A 21704-nucleotide genomic window follows, 5' to 3' on the forward strand; every position below is an offset into this window, starting at 1 on the left:
AAAGAGTATTTGTGGAGTTTATTTATTCATAATGGAGGTAGAAGATTAAGTCTAGATAGAGGTTGTGGAGCAAAAGCAGAATAAGGAAAAGTACCTCCATACGTGGAAGTGTGTGAGGCTGGTTGAAGTAAGAAGCCTAAGGAGATAAAAAAGCTACAGGGCTAGGCTTCTAAACTTATCTAAATTTTTCTCATCCCTGAATGTTTCTCATCTGTGAAAGGTGAACACTAGTTTATATGATGACAAAATGAGAGAATATGTTTGAAGCACTTTAGCATGGGGCTGATATAAAATAAGCTCTCAGTGAGTTTAACTCTCAGCTATGTGGTAGAAAAATACTAATACACTATGTTTTAATGAAGGATTGAGGTAGGGATAATAGTAATTGATGGTATGAACCTGAATGATTGGGAAGATGGTTTGCTAACAAGGGGAAGAGACATTCAGAGTTCATATTATGAGGATCAAAAAGTCAAATTTGGCTTTACCCATATAGTGTTGTATGCTTAATGAGGGTGATGTGTTCTGAGAAATGCATCGTTAGGTGATTTTTGTCCTCGTGAACATCTTCAAGGGTACTTACACACACATACGTGGTATAGCTTACTACCTACCAGGGCCATATGATATAACCTAGATGCTCCTTATGCAACACCTTATATGTAGTCCATTGTTGACTCAAGCATTCATTACATGGTGTATGTCTGTATTTAAAAAGAAATGGCAGGATGTCAGGATGGAGTGATCAAATGGTAGTTACGTTAGTTAAATGGTCAAACAGGCCCTCAAATTTAGGGATTATATATGGAAAGATAACAGTTAAAGACGTAAGATTTTGGAAAAGTACAAGTAAAGAGAAGAGAGAAAGGAGAAAGGCAATAAAATCAAAGATAGAATGAAAAGATGTCTGAGGATATTAAGAGAAGAAAAAAGACCACAGAATAAGTTCCCAAGAGCTGTAGGAACACAAGGATTCAAAAGGGCAGTGGAGTAGTGGGGGGCTTGAGATTTGTGTAAGTACCTCTATGATGTTCACGCAAGGACAAAATTGCCTAACAGTGCATTTCTCAGAATGCATCCCCTGCATTAAGCCACACATGACTATATGTGTAAAACTGAACTCAACGTCTCAACGTCTTTTGTCCCTGTACTGTGAACCCTCGGTGTCTCTTCTCTTTGTTGAAAAATCATCTTCCCAGTCATTCAGGAACTTGTGCCAATGAAAACTGAAGCCCTCTAGTAGGAAAGGGATAAGAAATGGTTCTGCGGTGTGGGAGGCATATGTTGACTAGGTATTTCATCTCTAGAGCTTCCCAATGGTTTTCTCCACAATTTCCATCTATTTCCTTACTCTCCTGACTACCGGAAAGGCCCAAATCCTGTTCTTATAACATGGACGCCCCTGTTACCAGTAGAATCATAAGCCAGGGAATAAATGTTTCTAGCAAAGAAGTAAAGATACCTTGACATTACGCATTTGAAAATCCAACATGTTTTCTCATGGAAACAGAATACCTTTTAGTCAAGTTCTCATGTGCCTGTATAAACAGATATACATGAAGTCAATGAGCTATCACGAGATGTATTATCTCAAAAAAAATAGTACAACTGTATGTATTCTGAGAGAAAGACTTTCATACCAATTATTAAGCTTTCTTAGACCAATCTATTTTATTTCACAATAATTTCAGGAATTTCTTCTTTTGACAAATACATATGAGGATACTTTAAGATTGTGAAAAAATGGAATTGAAGGATGAGTTTATTTTGGTAGCCAAAATTTTGAAATTCATGTTTATTGTATAAAATGCATTCCCATGAAATTTTTGAAGACCCCTTGTATTACTATTTCAATTCATTTGAAGTGGGACATGTGTATTCAGGCCACTAAATTCATTTATTCTCTATAACATTTCTTTTATGAAGTTCTAAAGGTAAAAATAAGAAATGCTGAGAAAAATTGGAAGTTTGGTAATACACAATTTCCCCATTTTCTTTGAAATATTGTAGTAAGATTTGGAGTCCCATGGCAAGAAGGGTTTAGAAAACAAATACTGTTTGGGGATACTATATTATAACATTTTTAACATATTTTAGTAGCTTTTGTTGTTTAGAATGAGTAGAAATCTTAAAATCGACAGGACTTTCAATTCACTTTTTCTTGCCCTTCTTTCTCACCTGCTGGTATCTGTCCCACATTCATCAAAATGTCTTTTTTCTCTGATCTCGTCCTCTGCAACCTAGAACAGATACACGATTCACACAGCCATGATGATAGTGCCAGTAAAATCGGAAGACCTCTGGTATAATGCCAGTCCTGCAGTACTCACCAGCCACTCTTTAAACTTCTTTCTTGTCACCTACCCCACCTCATTACCTACCACCTATCTCTGAGCAAATGAGTCTTCCTCTTTTATTACAATGGGAACAGAGACCAATGCATCCGACTGTCTCCACCTTTTCTCTGGTCGTTCCAATTTTTCTCACTCACCTCAATTCTTTTACATTTTCTCTCCAATTTCCATGGAAGACATGTCCTCCCTTCTAGCTGTGGAATAGGTTTATCCTGTGTTTTGTTCACTTCTTAATTCATTCCCCACCTCCACCCTCTCATGTTTGGGATAAGAGCATGAGAAAATTAATTTAGGGTCTTTTGAAGGACCTTGCTCTGTTGTAGGGTAGAAATGATTTCTTTCCTCACTCATTGCAAGGATCATGGCTAAGTCTCCTATAATACAACACAGATTAACAAGAAGAAAGCATATATGTTGTTATTATTATTATTATTATTATTATTTTGGAGAGGTTTTTGCTACAGGGTGCATGCGCTTACCAGACAGAAAGACAGAAAACGAGAAATCACCCCCCAGAGGGGATGGCCACAATCCGTTCTCCTCCGTACTTCTCCATTCTCCTCTCAGGACCTTGGGCACACACTCACATGCGCCCTGTGTGAGTTTTAAGCCACCAGGTCCGGGACTCGAACCGTGGTCGACTACATGGGAATCTGGTGACATAGCCATTACACTAACTGCTGGTCCCCATATATGTTAATTTAATGTAGCTTCTTCATGACACATCAGAAAATGAAGACCTCATGATGCAAGGAAAACTGTATAGGAGGCCAACATCATGGTTTGGGGAGCTGGATTCATCATCCCCAAACATGATCATGTAATTCTAATTCCAGTCTTGGCTGTTTGAAAAACGGGGTGGGAGCATGTGCACACATTCCCCTAATTCTGACAGGATGGAGAGATGGAGGAGAAAGGATTGAGGTATGACTACTACTACTCCTTTGGGAGGTGCTTTTTCCTTCTCTCTGTCTCTGTCTGTCTCTCTGTCTTTAGTGAGCATGTGTGCTCTCTGGCAAATTGGGCAAAAAACCCTGTGTAGATTTGTGGACAGTTATGAGTATGATTGAAGGACAAAAATGTGTCATCTAAAAGTGATATACTAGGGGCAATTTAACAAGACCTGTTTGAGCAGATTCTTCTTGATGTCCCTATGTGACCATTTTTTCCCATTGGATATCAAGCAGGACTCCTGTCATATGAGGATCTTTAGGAGAGAAGGGAGGGAGAAGGTCAGAGTGTGGCTTTTCTAAGTTTTATGGCCTTCTTCAGGGGAGAACATAGGGATGTAGTAAGAACTTTTAACTTCTGATTTTCTCAAATACCAAGGTGACCTATTTTGGGGTATCATTTTCTGCACCCTATCCCTGTCACTAAACTGTATACTTTCTCCTGAATATTTGGTGTCTCACTGCCTTTTTGACTTTTCTTTCACAAAAAATCCTGTCTCTCCTCCTATTAAAAAACAAAAGGAGTACCAACTCCTTCTCACCATTTCTTTCCAGTTTCCACACTATTTCTCTCATTTTCTTCGCAGATAAGGTGGATAAATTTCTCTCACCTTGTTTGATGACTCAGAAGTTTCTTTTTTAAAATTTAAATGTATTTATTTACATTCATTCACTGTACATCATTACAACATACAAAATGAGATTTTCCATTCAGAATACACTGTATATTGGCTCAGTCAAGCACATCAACATATGTGTTATTGTCAACAAATAATTTTCCATTTCTTGTTTAGAAGTTTCTTCTTTTTTTTTGGAGAGATTTTCACTGTAGGGCGCGTGCGCTCGCCAGACAGACAGAGAGAGACATAGAGACAGAAAGCGAGAAATCACCCCCCAGGGGGGATGGTCACGCTGAAATCCCTTCTCCTCCATTCTCCTCTCGGGATCTTGGGCACGCACGCACACGCGCCCGGCGTGAGATTTAAGCCACTGGGTCCGGGACGCGAACTGCGGTCGACTACATGGGAGTCCAGTGACATAGCCATTACGCTAACTGCTGGTTTCCAACTTTTTAATTAATTTTAAAAATAAAAAAAAAAGTACAAGAGGAAGAACATTTAGATAGACATTGATGAGTTTTTTTTTATTGACTCAGAGTTACAAGAGAAAAGAATGTCGATATATAGTAGGCAAAAGAATATACATGTGTTTTGAACACTCAGAAGACATGTCTCCATAGAATTTAAAGACTTGACAGTTACACTGAATATAAAGAACAGGTAAATCAATTTATGACTCTCAAAGAAGAGTGTATAAAGGGAAGAAAGAAATAAACATTAGGATTCTGGAAAATAACATTTAAAGAATGGGCAGAGGACTCAGAGTATGTCTGTCTGGCAAGCATATGCGCTCTATAGCGAAAACCTCTCAAAAAAAAAAAACAAAAAAAAACAATAGCTTCAAGTAGCTACTACTACAGAAAGCTGCCTTATCAGCCTCCCTGTACCTTCACCAATTAAGAGACTTTCTCCTGGTTTCAAAATATATTCCAGTATATTCTCATTCTCCCCTGCATCTCTCCCTGCCAAACTCAGTTTTAACACAAACATGTATCTCCATCTTGTAGAATCTTCTCCAGTAGATACTAATGTTGTATTTATTGAATGGATTATCAAAGAGCAAGTGAAAGAATCTTTCCAATAAAGGACTTTGTTAGTTTATTACATGAAAAAGCTATGTTTTTTGTTATTTCTCCCAAATTTTATGGTACCCTCCAGGTACATTTAGTAAAATAGTGCTTAGTGATTATACACATGTACTTCGCAGTTTAGCAAGGAAGAAAACCATTGATAAAGAATTTGCACATATGACTGTTTTTCCTTGTGTAATTTTTTACCTTTATGATGAATGAATATTTGTTGATTTCCTAATCATACAAACTTTTAATTAGATGTTGAAAGCTGGAGTGCCTATGTGTTTTAGGAAAACCAGGTAACATCTTATATCTGTGAAAAATAATCCTTGCTCCTATAGAGTATTCTTGACAGCTTGTCACAGGGGCCTAGAACACTGGTCCTGAACTGTTTTTCAACCAAGAGAGGTTCACCTCTGTGAATGCTGGTGGTGACAGTGTACCCAGGTGTCAAGTTAGAATGCATATTTTGGATTAGTTAGCATAAGTCAGAATTCAGGCATGAGTTAAATTCATTTCTTTACATATCTTTTTTGTCTCTCAGTTTTTTTTCTCTCTCTCTCTCTCTCTGTATATATATATATATACTTCCAACTATTTGTCAATGTCAATAAGTATATATATGAGCATCTCATTCGTTTTAATGATTTTATGACTCTTTCTATACCCTACACCCCCCTTTTTGTTTTGATATTCTCTTACTTTTTTATGTCTTGCTTATACAACATGGTTCAGTAAATATTTTTTCTAATTTTTAACTCTGCTAAACTATAATTCATGTAGTGTATTTTATTTACTAGTTTGACTTACATTTAAATCAAGCTTCTGTATTTTTCTCTAAATCATGTCATCTCTTATGAAGCCTGACTTTCAATTTTTACCTTTCTCTTCAGTTTATCAGCTCATTTAAAAAATACTTTATTTATATCTTATTTACATCCCTTTTTCATGTTATGCTTTTATTCCACAAAAAACGTTTTTAATTATATTTAAATTTATCTGACAAAATTTGGTGACTTTGATAGATAGGAATTCTTCTGTAAGGAAAAGTGGACATGCAGTTCAGTTTTCATTATTTGAATAATTTTTATATAGGAAAAAGTTCAAATTCAAATATAGGCCGAGTTATGGTGGTGTAGGTGCCAATGCACTAAACTGGAGCCATGGAAGAAATCCCTTGTTTGGATCCAGGTTGTTGCTAGGCATGCTGTGATCCTGGCTGCCTGGAAGGCTGGGGTATGGGCCTGGTTGAGGGTCTCTCTCTCTCTCTCACTCTGTCTTTCTCTCTCTCATTTGAAAGAAATAAAGAAACTTAAAAAAATAGAAATATAAATAATCTCCTTCATTCTTCCTAGCTTACTACTTTTTGTTGTTGTTGTTTTGTTTCCCTGGGTAGAAAACAATTCAAAGTTTAGGTCTATAACATGAGGGTGAATACACAAAATACAGGGAGTAATTGCGAATTAAGTGATACTGATTTGAATTGGAAAAATCATGTGATATTTGGTAGCATTTCTAATACCAGGAGAAAGTAAGATAGAGCCAAGATTTAGGTTTTATCAAATTTTCCTGACATAGCTCACATTTTAAGATGTCCATTGCATGAATTTAAAGTAGAGCCCAAAAAAGACGTGAACTCAAGTCTTTAAATTTTATTTTTATTTATTTATTTTTGTAGTTTTTAAATTAAAAAAATATTTATTTATTTATTTATTTATTTATTTACCATAGGGCAGGTGCTCACAGGAAAGAGACAAAGAGAGGAAAAGTGAGAAATCACCCCCTCTCCACTTCCACGAGGGGATGGCCAAACTGCAAACCCTTCTCCATTCTCCTGGAATTTTGGGCATGTATGCACATGCGCTCAATGTGATTTTCAAGCCACCAGGTTTGGGACTTGAACAGTGGTCAGCCATGTGGGAATCTAACACCTTAACTATCATGGTACCTGATGGCCCCTTTCAATTATATTTTTAATGGTCAAAACCATTGCTTTGGGAACCAGCAGTTAGCGTAATGGCTATGTCGCTGGACTCCCACGTAGTCGACCGCGGTTCGTGTCCCAGACCCGGTGGCTTAAAACTCACGCTGGGCGCGTGTGCGTGCGTGCCCAAGATCCCGAGAGGAGAATGGAGGAGAGGGGATTGCGGCGTGACCATCCCCCCTGGGGGGTGATTTCTCGCTTTCAGTCTCTATGTCTCTCTCTGTCTGTCTGGCGAGCGCACGCGCCCTACAGTGAAAATCTCTCCAAAAAAAAACCCAAAAAAACATTGCTTTAAAATTTTAGCTTTGATTCAGTATTTCAAACCTCAAAATCTAGCTAAATAAATAAAATACTTTCAGGCTTCATGCACTAAGATATTTCTTGCACTGTAATTTGTAGTAGTTAACAGTGGATGACATCTTAAATATCTTTAAAAAAAGGTGGATGGTAAGATATATTATGGAATGCAGAAATAATGGAATATTAAGTGATTATTAATAATAAAATGTTTACAAAGTAATTGTAATAGCATGAGAAAATATACACAGGAAAAAGATATGTAAATTTTATATAATTTATTTGGAATCATGTGAAAGTATTTTAAAAGTCTAAAAGAGAATACATACAATATTAAATATTCCACCTGGATTGTGGAATTCTTACATTTTATAAATAGTCTGCATTTAGCATACTGTTCTTATTATATTCAGAAGACTTCTAAGCTAAAAAACAAGTTTATAGATTAAAATATTTTACATAGTAGCTATTTTTAATGCAATTTTAATGAAAAAATAATTAGGTGTTCACCTTTGTATTTGATAAGACTTCGATGTCATTTTTCCTTTTTAGATTTGGGGGTGTTTCAGCATCATAAAAGGTCGTATGCCAAAGATACAATGTTTTTGCACTTGGAAAATGGAATACCTCATGGTAGGGGCTAGGAGGGAAAGAAAGATTTAAAGGTGATTTAATGAATTGTGTGAGGCATGGGTACAAAATGTCAATATGTTGTCTTAATTTGCCAGAGACCTGATAGGATATTCTTTTTTCTGCTTTCTGCAGTATCAAGTCATGGGTGGATAAGATGCAAGAAGACCTTGTCACTCTGGCCAAAACAGCTAGTGGAGTCAACCAGCTTGTTGATGTGAGTAAAATGCACCAAGGAAACTTGATTATATTTTCTTTAATTTGACTGGACTTCCATCTTTTGAGAAGTTGTATTTCTATATTAAAAATGAAATGGGGGGTAGCAGGTGGCATGGTGGTTGAGGCACTGGACTCCCACATGACCGACTGCTGTGTGAGTCCTGGACCTGGCAACTTGCTTTCTCATTTTCTCTTCTCTGTCTCTCTCTGGCCAAATTAAAAATAATAATAGTAATATTGAATAATTATTTAAAAAAATGAAATCGGACTTCTCATGTGGATCTGGTCATGAAATTCTGAACAAGAAAGACCTTTACTACGCGTTATTGTGGACAAGAAATTCGTTCCTAACATTTAATTAGCTATATAGCTTATACACAGCTCTCACTTAGGTGAGCCCATGTGATAAGTATTCTTGTCCTAAATTCAACCCAGGGAATTATATATTTAGTGCCACAATGTTTCCGTTCTTCCAAATATATTTTAAAATCTGTCATATAGTGATAACTTCAAGTTCGGTGATGAATTCTTTTGTATATCCTCAGTGGGAACATATCTTTATGTTTTGAGAGTAGATTTTATTTTTAGAATGATTTGAAAAATGTTTACAGCTAAGTCCAGAGACAAGAGTGGGTCATTGATAACAGAAATAAAAGTACTGGTGCTAGAAACGGAGACATTATAAAGGATGATTTTCCTTATGATATATAAACTGGCTATGAGGTCACTCTAGAATGAATTTTGAAAACAATAGCAATGTGCTAATATTGCTGTGAACATCTTAAAAACATTATTTTCTGTGAGTAAGAGCACAGACATGTTTAGGTTCTACATGTTTAGGTTCTACAAGAGTTATTAAAAATTGTCACCATTTCTTTAGGGCCTCACTACTTCCATTTCTATAAAGGAATGTAAACAAGGAAAGTACCTACCCTCAGGGTTTCCTAGTGATGCAGTGAGACCTTTTATTTTCCAAAAATGTAATGGGTCAATGAGGTGAAGTAGTATAAAAGTGGTTTCTTATGTAATATCTCAATATATATCATATGTATATTTATGTATAAATTTATCCTTCCCTGGGAGAAACCAGAATGTGCATAAAGTGTCATGAAGAAACTTAGTAAGCATGTATGTAATTAAAAAAATTATACCAGAATCTCTTTAGAAGACAGTTGCATGTTTTAAACTAAGAGTGTGTTGAATCAGCCTAAGTATTTGTGAGATAAAGAGTATATTTGGAGGGACCAGCAGGTAGCGTAATGGCTATGTCGCTGGACTCCCACCTAGTCAACTGCGGTTCAAGTCCTGGACCCGGTGGCTTAAACTCACGCTGGGCGCGTGTGTGTGCATGCCCAAGATCCCGAGAGGAGAATGGAGGAGAAGGGATTGCGGCGTGGCCATCCCCCCTGGGGGGTGATTTCTTGCTTTCTGTCTCTATGTCTCTGTCTGTCTGGCGAGCGCACGCGCCCTATAGCAAAAACCTCTCCAAAAAAATAAAAAAGAAAAAGAAAGAAAAAGAGAGTATATTTGGAAAGGAAAAGCATTTCTAGTGAATAGCAATGAGGAGATTTAATTTTAGTTAACACTTATTGACAATGTAATATTTCCCAGGCACTGTATAGGCTACTACCAAGAGTAGACAAAGTAAATAGTTTCTCTTCTCCTAGCTTTTGCTAACTCGGTGCCAGCAAGTGGCTGAGTGGTTAAGGGGCTGGACTGCCACACAGGCAACCCCGTTTGAGTCCTGGATCCAGCGGCTTGAAACTTATGAGGGGTGCATGTGCATGCGTGCCCAAAACCCTGAGAGGAGAATGGAGGAGAAGAGATTGCAGTGTGGCCACCCCCTGGGGGGTGATTTCTCACTGGCGAGTGCATGCACTCTAGAGAAAAAAAAAATCTGTCTCAAAAATAAAAAAAAAAGAAAAAGAAAAAGAAAGAAAAAGATTTTGCTGACCAAAATCTTAATTATTGGTGTGTAAAGAGCCTCAAAGCTATTATAAGCTGATGCTTGAGATCTGCAATGATTCATTATAGGAAAATATGTTAGAGTATGAAAACGCGTAGGATAATAAGTGAGCCTCTATGAAAGTAATGGAGTTTGTAGAAGCTCTAGCAAATCTGTTTGGTTAATTTTCATTTAAATACTATTTAAATTGACTGACAGGGGAACTTTTATTCAATCGCAATGACAATTTGCAGATTTAGGTTAGCAGTTAAGATGACTCTCCTTATTGACAGATTGAGATTGAAAATTAGCTGCCCTGAAGCCCTCCAGTCCTTCAGTGTTTCTCCAGCCTAAGAAACTGTGGTTGGCCATGTGTGAGTGCAGTACCTTAACCACTATGCCACCTTCTGGCCCCTAGAATTTCTTTACAAAAGAAAATTAGAAGGGAATTTTCAGATGTAAATTTACAGATATAATTAAAAATCTATTCTTATTGCTACACAAATGAATGATTTTGTTTATAATTTCCTTGACACACCATTACTAAGAATAATTCAGAAAATGTGTTTTCTCTGATATATCTGTATAGTCATCTAACTGAAGAAGGCACACTTAATATTTTTCATGAACTATTAACAGCACATCCTTTAAAAAAATCTTTAAGATTACTATGCCTTTTTTTTTTTTTGTCAATTCCTAGTTTTTTGACCTGGGGAAGCTATTTAATTTCAATGAGTTATGATTGATGATCTAATCCATATAAAATATTAACTGGCATGTAATCAGAAATCAGTAAATAATATTCATTTCTATCATTCATTTTATTACTTGGGGTTATTATATTGGCTTAGTTGGGATGCAGGCTGAGCCATTGTGATAAAGAGACAAGATAACTGTATTTTCTTGCACATGGCAGCCTAGAGGTGAGTAGCCTAGAGCTGGCAGGGTAGTTCTGCCATCCTCAGCATGTGGCTGCTATTTCTGGATCTAACATGATTCTTCCAGTTGCTATTTTTTCCAGCCATCTTTAAAGGGAAAGACTCAGAGCACACATCTTCCATCATTTAATGATGAGACATTTTATTTACATCCCAGTGGTCAGAACTTAGTCACATGGTCACATCAATGAACTAGAGAGGAGTCAGAGAAATGGAATTTTTGACTGTACAGCCATGTACCCCATTAAAATTCTATCACAAAGGGCAGAGCAAATAGTGGAAAACAATTAGTAGTCTTCTGCTAATTCGTATTATTATCTGAGTAATACCCTTACAAGACTACATCTAAGAATGTATTAAAGATATAATCACATGATCTAGAAGCTGTAGTTACATATGTGAAACCTTATTGATCAGGACAAATAGAACAAATTCCCTGATTTTGAAAAACATTTATACATTTTTTAAAGTTGTTTTTTTTTTTAAACTGAATATGCACTTGTTCCAGCACTATCTGTTGAAAAGACTCTTCTCCATTGTGTTGCTTTATTTTTTATTTTTTATTTTTTTTTTGCTACAGGGCGTGTGCGCTCGCCAGAAAGACAGCGAGAGACAGAAAGCGAGAAATCACCCCCCGGGGGGATGGCCACACCACAATCCCTTCTCCTCCATTCTCCTCTCGGGATCTTGGGTACGCACGCACACGTACCTGGTGTGAGTTTAAGCCACCAGGTGCGGGGCTTGAACTGTGTCGGCTATGTGGGAGTTCAGCGACATAGCCATTATGCTAACTGCTGGTCCCAACATTTTTTAAAGCTTTTAAATTTATTTCTTCAGAGCTAGAAAGACCCTCAGCAGGGTCTTTGCACCATGACCCACCCCTAGTGTCAGCCAACCCAGGTCACAGGAATGTGGACATGCAACTGGTCTGCTCAGGGAGGTCCCAGGATGTGAACGCAAGACCTTTTTCATGTGGATCCAGTTGCATTACCACTGCACCACCACATGGCCATCCTATGTGCATTCTTTTTTATTTTTTAAGGTTTTTGCCATAGGTTGTGTGCACTTGCTGGAGAGAGACAGACAGACAGACAGCAAGAGGGAAAGTGAGAAATCACCCTCACATGGAGAATGGCCATGCCACAATCCTTTATCCTTCATTCTCCTTTAGGGATTTTGGGCCTGCACACACATGTGCTGGTTTGGTTTTCAACTCACCAGGTCTTAGACTTCAACTGCAGTTGGCCATGTGAAGTCCAGTGCCTTAACCATCATGCCACCTGCTGCCCCGCCCCATATATGCATTCTTAATTATCTAAAGTATGGAACTTTTGAAAAAGATATTACACACACACACACACACACACACTCCTGTAGCTATCAAATGGAGAGGCTAATCATCACATACTCATAAATATTTTTTAAATTGGAGTATGCTAGATATTCTTGAAAGGAATGTTTTCATGAACATTTTTCAGCAACCATTTTTTCATTTAATTCACCAGCAAATTATTTTATCATGAAGATATGCCTAAATTTTGACCAATCTCAAAATTACCAGGTGTTCTAATTTAGTGGGTTCTTTAGTAATGAGAATGGGCTATTTGAAAAAGTTTCTAAAAGTAAATCCATGAATAGAAGCTCCTGTTTGTCTTTTCTGTAGAATGAATTTCTGAATCTACAAAATGTGATATTAAAAGGGAACAGAATTAGGCAAAATGTCAAAAATCCTCAGTCGCTACATTTGATTGGCCCTGCCTCAGGGATAGCAAACTGCAACAGTGAGAGTGAGTCACACACATGGGAACCAGCAATTAGCGTAATGGCTATGTTGCTGGACTCCCACGTAGTCGACCAAGGTTCGCGTCCCGGACCCGGTGGCTTAAAACTCACACCGGGCGCGTGTGCGTGTGTGCCTAAGATCCCAAGAGGAGAATGGAGGAGAAGGGATTGCGGTGTGACCATCCCCCCTGGGGGGTGATTTCTCACTTTCTGTCTCTATGTCTCTCTGTCTGTCTGGCGATCGCACGTGCCCTATAGCAAAAACCTCTCCAAAAAAAAAGCAAAAAAATAAAAAAGAGAGTGAGTCACACACATGGAAAGATTCGTAGTCTCTTTTGAGCACTGTTTCTTCATACTTCCCATCTCCCTTTCAAACATTTTTATAGCCTACTCTTCTGACAAAAAGGAGGGGTTGTAGCTATCACTTCTATTTGATCACTTAACTCTCCAGTGATTCTTTTATCTCTAAACAGAACACATTTGATAATAGAAAACAGGTGTGAAGACTATAGTTTCCAGACAGGCTTATTTTTCCTGGTAGGGGCCAGGGACGAAGAGGGACCCAGAAAGATCTGAACTTTGTTGAGGCAAGTAAGGCACCTACTCACAAAATTTAAGAAGGTGTCACTCTGAGGGTCATAAATTTGCATGACCTTAGTGTGAGTGAGCGAGCATCTTCTCCAAGTTTTGTCCTAGGCACCTGATTTGCCTCATCCTAGTCCTGTCTCTGGGGACAGGGACAACAAAGCCCTTACGTGCTTGGGATCATCTACTTCAGTTGCTGGAGGCCCAGAGGTTTGCATCCTTTGGTTCTCACTCGATCCCAGGCCTCCCCTCTGCATTTTCTTCTCTAGTCTTTTACTTCCGTTCTCCATCTGTATGTAAGGTTCAGTCTCTCTACAGCTTTTCCTGTGGTGTGTAAGCCTTTTAGACTCATGCCACGTATATGTAACATATAACGTATGTTCCTATGGTTTAACTATATATTCATTTTGAAATACGTACTTTGACTGTCCAACACTTCCCTGTACTTTCTTTCTATAACAGTTCTAACCTTGTGTCATGTCTAATGACAATGAAAGGTGTTAGGGTACTCAGACATTTTTGTTAACAGAGATGATTACATCCCAGTGGACCTAATTACATCTCTACAAGTTGAAATGATGGATGTCAATTTATTACAAGGTTTTCTTCTTACATGTAAACTCAGTTTCTGAAACTTTAGGTTAGAATATGCCCGTGTATTTAAGAAAATGTGTGTATTAATTTTTCCTGAAAGTTTTATTTGAAGGTAGACTCATTCATTCTTCAGCGATGTTATTACAGAATTCCCTGGCTTTTGATTTATCATTGTGATTTTCTATGTTATGTCAAAACCAATACCTTTACATTTCATTTGCTACTAAAAGATACACATTTGAAATATGTCTAAATATTGAGCATTCAGTACCCTTAATTAAGTGAATATTTACGTAAGTGTATTAAGCAAAGAATTTCTTTTCATCTGTAGCTTAAACTGATGCTTCTTTGACATTGAAGACAGATCATTTTATGTAAATAGAACTTGTTTTCTAGGTGGCAGAAAGTTTAATATATTTACAAAAAAAATACCAAAAGCAAAACTTAATTAATTATTGCTGATTTTGACTAGGGAATCAGCAAAATGCACAAGCAGACAGACTGGGGAATGCTCTAATTCCATGAGCACTGCTAAGTAGATGTATGATATTAGAATTCCCTTTTTCTGCTGTCTAGCGAGATCGATAGTGATGCTCTCCCAACCCACACAAATGTTATAAGGGTAAAAGGTAATATAAAATGAAATGTGAAAGCGATGATAGATGCTCTGAAAAAGTGACATGCTTTCATGCTTTCCTTTCTCCCTTTTTTTTTTTTGGAGAGGTTTTCGCTATAGGGCGCATGCGCTCGCCAGACAGACAGAGAGAGACATAGAGACAGAAAGCGAGAAATCGCCCCCCAGGGGGGATGGTCACGCCACAATCCCTTCTCCTCCATTCTCCTCTTGGGATCTTGGGCACGGCGTGAGTTTTAAGCCACCGGGTCCAGGACGCGAGCCGCGGTCGACTACGTGGGAGTCCAGCGACATAACCATTACGCTAACTGCTGGTTCCCCCTTTCTCACTTTTAAAACAAAGATAACTATTTATTATTATATTATATTTTGTTTTTATTCAGTTGCCATATTTCCCTAGAGAATGAAATATTGTTAGCAAGTTAATTACCCTCATTACACGGGCAATTGGAGATTATCTTTTTCTCCCTCATGTCTTTCTCTCTCTCTCTCCTTTTTCAAGTAGAAAGATATTTGACTGCAGTATATAATACCAGTAAAGATTAGGAGAGTATCAATTGCAATCACTACTAACCCCTCCCCCCACTGAGAGTTTAAATTAAAAACTTTTTCAAGCAGTGGTTAATTACATTCATTTTCAAAGATTAAAAAAAAAAACTTGGGACCAGCAGATGGTGTAATGGTTACATTGCTGGACTCCCATGTAGTCAACCATGGTTCGAGTCCCCAACCAGGTGGTTTAAACTCACGCCAGCCTAGTGTGTGTGTGTGCCCAAGATCCTGAGAGTAGATTGGGTGGTTGCATGGCCATTCTCCCAGGGAGTGACTCTTGTTTGGGACAAGCAGTTAGCGTAATGGCTATGTCGCTGGACTCCCACGTAATCAACCGTGGTTCGAGTCCCGGATCTGGTGTCTTAAATTCACACCAGGCGCATGTGCGGGTGTGCTCAAGATTCCTGGAGGAGAATGGAGGAGAAGGGATTGCAGCATGGCCATCCCCCCTGAGAGTGATTTCTCGCTTTCTGCTTCTCTGTCTGTCTGGGGAGGGAAGGTGCCCTAAAGCAAAAACCTCTCAAAAAAAAAAAAAAAAAGAACTCTAAGAGGATTTCTAATCTTATGGTGATTTTCAATATTACAGATATTAAAGAATGTTCTCTTCTACCTTACTTTTATTCTAGTATGAAATAATCATTAATTGGTTCCAGCAGTTAGCATAATGGCTCTGTCGCTGGACTCCCATGTAGTCAACGGGGTTCAAGTCCTGGACCTGGTAGCTTAAACTCACTCCAGGAGTGTGTGTGCGTGTGCCCAGGATCCTGATAGGAGAATGGAGGAGAAGGGATTGCAGGGTGGCCATCCCCCCTGGGTGGTGATTTCTCACTTTCTGGTGAGCGCATGCATCCCATAGCAAAAACTTGAGGAATAGATTATTATTTACTATTTTCACCAAATATCTGTTTAATGTAATCATTTTTTGCAAGGCACAATTTCGTCTCCAAGAAGACACTTAGCAATGTTTGGAAACATTTGTGATGATCATAACTTTGGGGGTTGGGGTGGTTATTCATACCTATTTGGCATAGAGGGCAAGTTTAGATGTCAGTAAATATTTTAGCGTGCATAGGACATTCCCCCACAACAAAGAATGATCTAGTAAGACATGTCAGTATCACTGAGGTGGACAAACTGTTCTAGGAGAGTTGAAGAATTTGAGGCAAAAACAATTGTATGAAATTTTTAAAGTAACAATAAATTGGTAGAACTGCATCAGTATCAGTAGGCAACAATTTTGCTATAGAAAAAAACAAATTTGTTAATAAGATATAATAATTAAGGGAAAATCAATCTGGGCTGCTTTTTAAAATTTTTTGTTGGCAGTGAAATGAATTTAGGTCATTTAGGGTTAGAGACATTAAAGAGGGAGCTCACTCATCTCATAGGTAGTTATTTTTTAAATTTAGTTTTAATAGAATCTAATAAGATCTCTTCCACTTTTTAATTACGTACAAGACTTTTGGTCAAAATATGAACTCTATTCTCTATGTATACATACACATATATAGCTTTAGTTATGAAGAGGGAAAAATGCTAGGTTAATAAGTTATCTCTGAAATTAAAAAACAAAAATCAAGTACGTAGCTTCTTGGTGTCATACCATTGTGTGTGTGTGTGTGTGTGTGTGTTTCTTTTTTTCCCCCCAGTTTCACATGTTTATTTTTGACAGAAAGGAAATCACTGCAAAACCTCTGGAAGTGTGTACATTCCACATGTAGCATTTCCCAAATAATGCTGGAATGTTTTTCACATTCAGATGTCCAACAAAAATCCATGACTACCGAGACACTAGGATCTTCCTGGACCCTGTTATACATATCTTAATACTTTGTTTTCTATCCAAGTAGTCATAAAGATGAACTTAAGTTTACCATATGTGTGAAATGTCTCTGTCCCAGAAACTGAAAAATTCTTGCTGTGAATGTCTTTTACACCCACATTAGTCTTTATTATAGTTTAGTTTTCTATTCCAGGAACAACATGAGTTTCTGATTATACATAATCATGTGTTCCTAGATATAGTATGAAGAAAATTAAAAGGCATGTTTATTACTACTTAACTTGCTCTTTTCTATCTTATGTCTTTCTTCTTATTATTATTCTTTTTTAGAGATTTTTGCTATAGGGTGTGTGTGCTTGCCATAGAGACTCAGAGAGACAGAGAGACAGAATTTGAAAAATCATCCCCTAGGAGGGATGGCCATGCCGCAGTCCTTTCTCATCCATTCTCCTTTCAGGATCTGGGCATGCATGCACACGTGCCCAGAGTGAGTTTTAAGCCTTCAGGGCCAGAACTTAAACCTTGGTTGACTACCTGAGAGTTGAGCAACGTAACTATTACCCCATCTGCTGGTCTCCTATTTTATATCTTTAATCCAATGCTCAGCGGTGTCACCATCATGTTCTTACTGATAGGAACTAGCAAGTAGAGGTGTATGCTGTTGAAGGTTCACCAATTCTGACTTACTCTTCCTAAATATGCTTCTTAAAGATAAAGTCCCATTTGTAATATATATGGTTGCAGCTAGAAGTTGTTATCGTATCAAACAGAAGGAACAGAATGGCTACAGAAACTCTTGTGTGTTTGATATTACAATGCCAGTTTGATGTAGTTATCAGAAGATATACACTATAAATCTGAGAACATGACCAAATTATATGTGTTTGTGTGTGTGTGTGTGTGTGTGTGTGTGTGTGTGTAATTGCATTGTGTATGTGTGCCAATTTGGAAAGTGTTTATAGTAAACAAACTTACATTCTGAATTCTTCCTGTATGCTAATTGATAGGCAATAAATGTTCTGAGCTAGGTATTATTGGTCTAAAATAGCTCAGAGTTGACTACAGAATAAGGTAAGCCCAGCATTTAACTTTTATAGCCTTCCATAATTATGTACCAATTTGCATTTCAGTATTTATTTTCCGGTAATTCCTTATATCACACTATTCTGATCCCGCCCATCCTTTATTGAAGCACACATTTCCTCTAACGTATGGCTGTAATCTCATCATTTTGGCTGTCATCGGCCATGTGGTGTTACTTTCCTTTAGATTCTGACAACAACTTTCTCTATCTCTTCACTGAAACACTGATATTCCTCTTCATATTGATTATTGTGTTATTTTGTGTATATACTAATTAGAATTGATTTGTTGGATATGTGTAGAATTTGTATTTCCATTCTGGAGCTGCATAAGACCTTCCTTAGCCCTGTTATTTTGTTATTTTTTATTTTCAAAATAAATATTGATTTTAGATTATACAGCAGTTTTTAGAAGTCAGCATTTACCTTCCCCGAAAAGCCTGACACAGTAGCTAGTATCAGTACCCAACCACTAATTAATACAATAAATAGTTATTGTTTCAGATACTGTATTATGTGTTGGATATGTACATATAAAGAAAATGAACAAAAATCTTTGTCTTTTTAAAACTAACTTTTGGTTAAGGGAAATAGAAAATATATAAAAACATGATAATTATGTAAAATATATGTTAGAGGGTGTGTGCATATGATTCACGGTAGCAAAACAGAATTCTCAAGTCATAAAATTTTCATAATATCCTATCTCAAAAACATAGGTTATAAAAGAAAGAGTAAAAGGATTATAATTTCTTAAAAAGAAAATTTATAGAATCAAACATGACTTTTTAAACAATACAATGCCATGTTACCTTGTAAAAGGAGTAGTTGTAACTTCAAAAATTTGTACAACCACATTGGATTAATATATTTTAGCAGTTGGTATTTGTATCCATTATTTGCCCAACTGCTAAATGCAAAAGACAGTATACTGAGTTAGTAAGTACTAACAGGCAAGACATTTTGATAGCTTGACTTTTGTTTGAGATCACATCATATCCTATCTTAGTCAACAAAGAGAAAGAGATGAGATTTTGAATAGGGCAGGGATCATTAGAAAATACTGTATTAATTATTTTTATGGCAAAGTTTTTTTTTTTAAAGAATTATTTTATTTAACTTTATTTATGTATTTAAATTTGACCAGAGAGGGACAGAGTGAGAGTGAGAGAGGAAGTAAGCCTCCAGATCTGGGACTCGAATTGCAGTTAGCCATGTGGGATTCAAGTGCCCTTAACCACCATGTCACCTGTCAGCCCAGCAAAGTTTATTTTTTTAAGCTCAGCTACTTTTTGTAAGAGAAAGTTTATTTTATTTTCATTATCTTTGTTCTTGGTAAAATATATTCTAACACCAATTTTTTAGGTGAAGGTATCTTCACATACCTCCGCCCCCTCTCTATGTTGGCCAGCTTAGATAATGATATCACTTCCAATAAATAAAAAGAAAGATTTTCTTATATTTATGAATCATTATAAAATTACTTTAGTTAAAGGAACTCTGATTCTTCAAAGTGACCCAGAAAGAATATTCTATCGTTCCTTTGTGTTAATAGACCTTTTAGAAACAAGACATTCTCAGTTGCTAGGGAACAAATAGTTCAAAAGCCTAAGAAACACTTAATAAAAAGAAAAAAAATAACCCCCAGACACACCATCCCACATTGCAAAGTTGAACTAAAATGAAGTGAAATTGATTGTGGGTCTCTAAAACAGTTGAGGTGACAATGAAACTCTGATCCTGTCTGTATTAGTATTGAAGATACGTAAATTTACTCATCTTAGCCAATCAAAACAGTGAAGTAAGGATGATGGTGGGAGATGTAGTGTAACATGTTCTTTTAATATCACTCTCCTTATTCTGAAGTGGAATCATATTTATTCATTCAATTCATCTGTACTTTTTATACAGTGTTTGCATGTTCATTTTGATATTTTTTAGCTTTTCTGTCTAGACATTCTTCTTAGAACCTCACAAATTTGTGAAAGTCATAATGTGTCCTTGAGCTAATTTCATTATTTCCTCTTGCCTGACAGAAATTGTGCGTTTCTCACAATAGAGCTCATCTTTCATGTTTATCAAAATCTAATGACTAATGAAATGAAAGTAATAATTAATAAATAACTTCTAAACATGAGATCTTTACTAAGATTTCTATTTTTAGGGACAATGAATCACCCAGGGAGTTTATTGTTGAACTACTCTTTAGAAAAAGGGGTTGGGAAGAGGACTAGCTGATAGTGTAGTGGTTAAGGCAGCTGGGTCCCACATGGCCAACTGTGTGATTTGAATCCCCAACCTGGTGGCCTGAAAAACTCACAGGATACATATGGGTCATGTCCAGAACCCTGAAAGGAGAAAAGGAGAAGGGATTGCAATGTGACTATCTCCCATAGGGTGAGGGTTCCTTCTCACTGCCCCCTTCCTTCTCTCTCTCGCGGGTGCATATGCCCTGGCAAAGTAAGAAATAACTAAATAAACAGCAAATTTAAAGTAACTTGAGACTAGATGATGATACAGCAGTAAAATGTGACACTCTGAGCAATCCCACATGGAAGATTCCCAGTTCCAAGTTGGGTAACCTCCTTGAGTATCCTGTGCATATGATTGCTCATGATCTAGGTGGGGCTGAAGTCTAGGGGTGAACTGCAGGGTGAAGAACCTGTTGGGCATGCTCTCTGTCTCTTTCTGCCTCTGTTTCCCTCTCTGTGTCTCTGTCTCTCTCTCTCTCTCTCTAAGGAAAGAGAAATTTAAAAAGAAATTTAGGGAACTCAGTAGGATCCTGACTTTCAACAAAAGTTCTTTTTCTTTTTTCCTTTTAAAGAGATGTTTCCTATAGGGCATGTGCACTCGCCTAAGAGACAGAGAGAGGAAGAGAGACAGACAGAAAGTGAGAAATCACCCCCTGTAGGGATGGCCACACTGCAATCCCTTCTCCTCTATTCTTCTCTTGGGATTCTGGTCACGCATGCACATGCGCCTGGCATGTCTTAAGCAGCCAGGTTTGGGACTCGAACCATGGTCGGCCCTGTGGGAGTCTGGTGATGCAGCTGCTACACCATCTGCTGGTCCCCAAAAAAGTATTTAGAAGATATTTTCATCAGTGGAAGCACAGTATAGAACCAAGGCAGTCCCAGATGCTCATTGCTATTATTGACTCTCATTTCCTCACAATTACTCACTGTGTTACCTTCTGTTGCTCATGTGACAAATTACCATACACTTGCTGGCTTCAAACAAAACAAATTTATTATATTAGAATGCTGTCAGAAATCTTTTTCTTGTCTCATTGCTCCTCTCCTCCATTTTCATAGCCATCATTGTGGGACTGATTTCTTGCCAAGTGCCATCTCTCTGGTTTGCTCTTAGACAATTTTTCCTCTTCTATATTTAAGGACCCTTGGGATTAAGTGGCTCACCCTGATGATCTAGGATAATCTCTTTATTTTAAGGTCAGCTGATTAGCAAACTTAATTCCATCTGCAAACTTAATTCCCTTTGGCTATATAACACCATATTCACAGGTTCTAGGGATTAAGATGTGGCTACTTTTGGAGGCCATTATTCTGCCTACCACAGCCATCACTTCTGTCACTTAATAGTATCTGAACACTGTCCTCCTCCCTAGTGTTTTTGCTTCTACTTCTACCTTTGATCCATGCTGTTCCATCCAACTGTCATT

At 37.4% G+C, this 21704-nt stretch overlaps 1 protein-coding gene across 2 annotated transcripts in view; it reads left to right on the forward strand.

The window, feature by feature from the left end:
* The window catches only part of CACNA2D1 (calcium voltage-gated channel auxiliary subunit alpha2delta 1), a 567237-nt gene that overhangs the window by 106996 nt on the left and 438537 nt on the right, over window positions 1-21704 (forward strand). For both annotated transcript variants that reach the window (XM_006155764.3, XM_006155766.3), the window contains exon 2: window positions 8044-8125. In XM_006155764.3, the coding sequence (XP_006155826.1) occupies window positions 8044-8125 (82 nt within the window). The remainder of the gene's footprint in view (window positions 1-8043; window positions 8126-21704) is intronic.

The sequence above is a fragment of the Tupaia chinensis genome, unplaced genomic scaffold (genome assembly GCF_000334495.1).
Source record: "Tupaia chinensis unplaced genomic scaffold, TupChi_1.0 Scaffold000466_1, whole genome shotgun sequence".
In the NCBI taxonomy this organism is placed as follows: Eukaryota; Metazoa; Chordata; class Mammalia; order Scandentia; family Tupaiidae; genus Tupaia; species Tupaia belangeri.